The sequence below is a fragment of the Berghia stephanieae genome, chromosome 1 (assembly GCF_034508935.2).
Source record: "Berghia stephanieae isolate SIO BIC M18660-M18661 chromosome 1, UCSD_Bste_1.3, whole genome shotgun sequence".
Taxonomy (NCBI): domain Eukaryota; kingdom Metazoa; phylum Mollusca; class Gastropoda; order Nudibranchia; family Aeolidiidae; genus Berghia; species Berghia stephanieae.
In genome coordinates, this window is record NC_088360.1 from 28,999,600 (window position 1) to 29,005,592 (window position 5,993).

Here is a 5,993-nt window from a genome sequence, read left to right on the forward strand (position 1 = left end):
CAGAGGATCCAGAATACAATTCACATTTATGGACTTCACGATACACACACACACACACACACACACACACACAAACTAAATCACATATTCATAATACTAATACACGCTGTGACCCTTTTATTTTTGATAATATTTTTTCCAGGCTTCCAAGAACATTTCAAATTCTGTATTCATTTTATTTTCTGTCAACTCCTGAGAAGGTTCATTCCATAAACGAACGGCAGAGGGAAAAAAAAGAGGGCAGGCGGGTGTCTGTTTTTGACGGTTGAATTGATAGTTTGTTGTCATATTATCGTATCTCTTTGTTAGTCTGGATTTTTTTTTTTTTGGTCTAATGTTTTAACCGAGTCTTGTTATAGCCGAATTTCAATGAAAATAATCATAAATGGCCTAGATCACCATTGAATATGATATGGCATAGAAGAAGTAGTGCTACTACTACTACTACTACTACTACTACTACTACTACTACTACTACTACTACTGTGCGGCTATGTGGTCTAGTGGTATGACACTCGCTTTCGGATTGGAAGGTCCTGGGTTAGAGCCTCGCTCGACGCATAGTTGAGTCCTTGGAAAAGACTCTTTACTCACATTCTCTCACCGTACTCAGGTGTAAAATGAGTACCTGGCCATTAACAGCGTTGTCTTTGTCCGAAAAATTGTAATATCGCCTAACAGGCGTCATGTCTCGTCCTACATGTTAAATGTTGCTGTTGACCAGGGACCCCTTGTAAAGTGCTTTGAGCACGTTAAGTGGATATTGCGCTATATAAAAGCTCAATTTTTAAGAACACACACATAGCATTCATGAACTAGGCCTAGTCTCGCTCTTGGTTGCTTTCAGCTGTAGGCTTAATTCACGTAATGCTGAAATGCTGAAAACTTATATAGCGCTATAACTCCGTAATGCAGGCAAATACGTTGTACTGTCCCCACAGGAATATGCGCTTCCGCATCCGATTCCGCATCCGTTAGCAAAAAAAAAAAATAAAAATAAAAAGGGGGCACTTTTTTGCCGAAAATTTTGGCCTTGTATTTTCGTTTTCAAAGAAAACCGGCGTTTGGTTATCCTATTAAAGCAGAGGTAGCCCACTCTAAAGTGCCATATTGTGACTCACTCCAATACCTGGCCGGCCTGTCTGCAGATATCAGAATACAAATTAAAGCAGAAATGGACTTCATCTCTGAAAAGTGCAAAGTCTTTGTGCACGCAACAGACTTGTTTCAAAGTCAATCAACAGTTGTTGTCAAGGTAAGGCGCTTTCATTTCAGCAGGTCTATTTTGCCTATAACACATAATTATGCATGTATTGCTTTTTTAAGACTTTTTTTTTTGGTATTTCCTCTGTTGTATAGTATCAACTCAGTCCAGTCTAAGATTTAACACATCACTCCTCCCTCTTTGAGTTTAAAAAAAAATCGTTACTCTAGTCATAATGGTCGTCATTGCCTTAATCACAGGAAACTATATTTAACACATAAAGTCTGATAAAAGTTGCATGTGTTCTTACCACAAATAAAACCATCACTTTCATTCTATTTTATTCTTCTTGTAAGCCAGCCAACAAATCATATTCATGATTCCGTTTTTCTCTCTCTCTTTCTTCTATTTTTCAAATCCAGGCATGGTCCAAACTTGAAAGTTTGCAGTACTCCTTTAGAAGCTGTGGAGTCAGCATGAGGGAAGCATCTAAGCATTTCCCAGAAGACCTGCCCTCAAAGGACAAATTGGCTCTGCAGGACCGATACTGCCAAGCTATCTCTTCAGTGTCAGAAAAGGTTGATAAGTATATGACCCCAGATGGCCAACCAGCAGTTGAATTTCTACAGCAAATTCAATTTTTTGATCCAACTCGACTGGTGACATTTGACTTTAACAAAGACCGTTTACAGAGTGCTCTGCCTGGTTTGTCTGCTGTTCCAGAGAGTGAGTTTCACTGGTACAGGGAAACTGTGGGACCACAAGCGGTTAAAGTGTCTGGGGGGTTGCCAGTGGACCTCACTATATTCTGGAACAGCAAGGCAGATGAGTTGCCTCAGCTGTCAAAATGTGCACGAAAGTATATTTATGCTCTTGTGAATTCAGCTGATGCAGAGCGAAGTTTTTCATTGTACAACCTGGTCTTTTCAGACCGCAGACGATCTTTGAGTGAGGATAACCTCAAGGGTCTTGTTTTCATGTTTTATAACAATTTTATTGATTCTCTGTTGTAAGTGGTACATGTAATATTTCTTAAATTTCTTTTTAGCTTTAGACAACCATTTAATAAATTACAAAATGACATCCAACTCAAAATACAATTTTATGTCTGAGTTATTCTCACCACCCTGTTGCATGCCTAAACGTTATCACCAGTGTTGTGATTAGATTTAGTTAGTCATTAATATTGTTGTCATCGTATTGTGAATTAATGTTGATTTGATTTACTTGTTCTCTCAGCTTATAAATTTAAATTACCACGTTACAAAATGTCGGATGTTTGGCATAATTTATGGCATAATGTTGCATTTTTGGCATAATTTATGGCATAATTTGCCCTTTTTTTGGCATAATATTGGCATAATTTTGCCCCAAAAATGGCATAATTCCGCGGGGACAGGTTGTACTTAGAGATATTGAGTGGACTTTACGCCTTTGTTATAACCGATTAAGCTCTTAACTCACTCAGTCCTAGAGATTTTTGTTTCTTTTCAAAATTAAAAAAAATGTATTAAGAATGAGTATGTGCATAGATATTTTTATTCATTTACCATCAACGTGTAAAAACTAAAAACATTAGCTTTGATATACATACTACGCCTATAATTTGTCTCAGAAAAATGTAATAAATAGGCATGGGGAAAAAGTAACCCGTGTAAACAACGGATATAATCGGTGTTAGGGTTGAGTGAACCCATGTAAACAACGGATATAGTCGGTGTTAGGGTTGAGTGAACCCATGTAAACAACGGATATAGTCGGTGTTAGGGTTGAGTGAGTTAAAAATCCTGCTATAGCCGGTAAATTTTAGTAAAGGCAAAGAGGGAGGGAAAAAAAACGTGGATTTTAAAGACCCCTGTTATTTTAACCGGACCTGTTATACATGGATTCCATTGTAAATTATGTGAGCTGCTCTCCAGTAAATGGTCCACATGTTGCTGGAAATACTTTTGAAATATTGATCACAGGTCCGGATGTAACAGGCACCGCCACCATCACTATCACCCTAATCATCATCATCATCATCATCATCATCACTATCATTGCCGTCAATGCTGTTTTATGTTTCTCCCTTAGAGTGAAGAGAATGAAGGGGAAAGCTCGGAACCTCAACAGGATTAAACAGCCCAAAAAGTGTAGACTGATGTGGCACATGAACGCACTCATCTCCTCGCCATCCTCGCTAACCTGACTGTTCTGTCGTACTCTGAAGAAATCAACACATTAAAATAATATTGGCCAGAAAATTCGTTTTTCAAAAAGTCATGTTCTGATGAGCTATCAAGAACTTACTAGTTACTTTTTTAAAAAAGAACAAATGACGAGTTGTTTCAGATGATTTGAATAGAAAGATGCTATTCAATGAATTGAATCTTCTTATAAATGAAAGACGACCATAGTTACAAATGAGAGAATGATGATATTACGTAACTTATGCCATCTTGCTGAGATGATAATGTTATGCAGACTTGTGAGGTTCCACTTTTTCCAGTTAGAAAGTACTGCAATTCTTGCTCGTCAGGATAGAATCTTGACAGCAATGTGGCTGCCAAAACTGACCAAGGAAGCTCTGGCGTCTTATAATAATAATAATAAATAATAAATGTACTTTTATATATCGCTTTTGCCGAAGCTTCGAAGCGCTACACATTGACCATAAGTAAAAAACATTACAGACTGCAGATTCGGACATACGAACAAAAGCAGAAGGCAGAAAACAAAATAGTGAAGTGCTCCACAAAGTCCAGAGAGTAAGATATAAATCTCAAAAATGTAGATAACATGAGGAGTGGAATACTGCTTTTCGTGATTCTATGTGAACTTCGAACAAGATAGGTGTGTGACTGTTGTGGTGATTTTGTAGTCGAATGAATGAAATTCTGTGATACCAAAAAACAAACTATTGTAAAGCACATGTGAACACTATTTGTGGATACTGGCGTTATATCAAATAATAATTATAATAAAAAATGTCCACGTGACAAGGGGGGCAAGAAAAGTATTCACTAATTTGAAATGAATTCAAAGAGAAGGCTATTAAATGATTGATAGTCTACTTAAAAACTAAGTTCATTTATTCGACTACAAAATCACCACAACAGTCACACATATCTTGTTCGAAGTTCACATAGAATCACGAAAAGCAGTATTCCACTCCTCATGTCATGGTTATCTACATTTTTGAGATTTATATCTTACTCTCAGGACTTTGTGGAGCACTTCACTATTTTGTTTTCTGCCATCAAGACGCCAGAGCTTCCTTGGTCACTTTTGGCAGCCACATTCTGTCAAGATTCTATCAAGCCCGGGTCCTGACGAGCAACTGGAAAAAGTGGAACCTCACAAGTTTGCATAACATTATCATCATCTCAGCAAGATGGCATACATTACACATTACGTAATATCATCATACTGTCATTTATAACTGGAGTGAGATGAATTCCATTCTCATGTTCGTATTACTCAAATAACATTTTAATAAAATAAACATGAATCATTGTCATGCGACAAAATATCAATCAATTAAAAGGTACCCTATCTCGTCAAAAACTCTTAAACATGGGACTTCTTTGAAGTCAGGTTTGAGAGTTTTCGACAAGATGAGGGTCCTTTTAATCAATCAATATTTGAAGGACGAGTTTTCTGGTCAAATTTTTTAAAATGTTATTTTATTTTTAGAGTACAGGGCAGTGTTGGTGTTGGAGAGATTTCATGTCAACCTCCTCATTCTTTACCGCCATCTTTATCACATCATCATCATCATCCACTGAGATCTCCAATTCTGAATAAACAGTTCTAAATTAAAAATAGCTTTCATGATTATTTCATTTGGTTATGGGAATAAGTTGGCTGAGAAGATTAAGTATTGCAATAACATGCAGAGGTCTTGGGTTCGAGCATAGCCTCTCTTCGTTAAATCATTCATAGCCTGACAATGCCCAAAAAATTTACATCACAATGCACAATGAGGAACAACAAAAGAAAGTAAAAAGTGAGTATTCAATAGTGCAACCAATAGAATCATTAATTGTTACCTTGAGTATCACAAACAACTCTTTTTTTCATTATCATCTCCTTGTATTGTGACGTCATATTTAGGGAAGTGTTGGTTTATAAGTCAACAAACGCTACATTTGTGCGGCTATGTGATGTAATGGTATGACACTCCTCTACAAACAGGAGGGTCCAGGGTTCGAGTCTTGCTCTGAGTGGTGCAAAGCTGAGTCCCAAGAAAAGGCTCTTTGCTGACATTCTCTCATTTTACTCAGGTGTAAAATGAGAACCTGGCTGTTAATAGTGTTGTATCTGTCCGGCAAAACATTGTAACATCGCCTAACAGGAGTCATGTCTCGTCCTACATGTTTAAGTGTTGCTGTTGGCTTGAGACCCCTTGCAGACCTGCCTACTACAAAATTCAAACATTCGTAATTTTTAGGAGATAAAAATAGTCACTATAGATAACTTTATAGATCTACAATTTACCCTCACGATTAAATAACGGTTCAAAATCCTTGAAATTTATGTGCTCTGGCATCATCTTTAATTTTCAATGAGTTTCAACGACTTAAAGATACTCATGAAGTTCTGAATATTGAGCCGAAAATTCGTAATTTTACGAAATTTTCGTAGTAGTAGGCAGGACTGCACGTTTCGTGGATATTATGCTATATAAATGCTCAATGTTTTGCAGCTCTAGTTTTGCTGTCAGCACCTCTTTTGTTTCCTTGAGCAATAAATTTAGACACTATTGCTAAATATAAATCAAGAAAGCCCAACTGGAATCTTATGA

The 5,993-nt window shown here is 37.0% G+C and overlaps 1 protein-coding gene across 1 annotated transcript in view; it reads left to right on the plus strand.

The window, feature by feature from the left end:
- Positions 1-3,666, plus strand: part of LOC144971328 (uncharacterized) — a 26,694-nt gene extending 23,028 nt beyond the window's left edge. The window contains exon 10 of the mRNA XM_078912010.1: positions 3,281-3,666. Coding sequence (XP_078768136.1) covers positions 3,281-3,325 — 45 coding nt within the window. The 3' untranslated portion in view covers positions 3,326-3,666. The remainder of the gene's footprint in view (positions 1-3,280) is intronic.
- Positions 3,667-5,993: the final 2,327 nt, after the last annotated feature.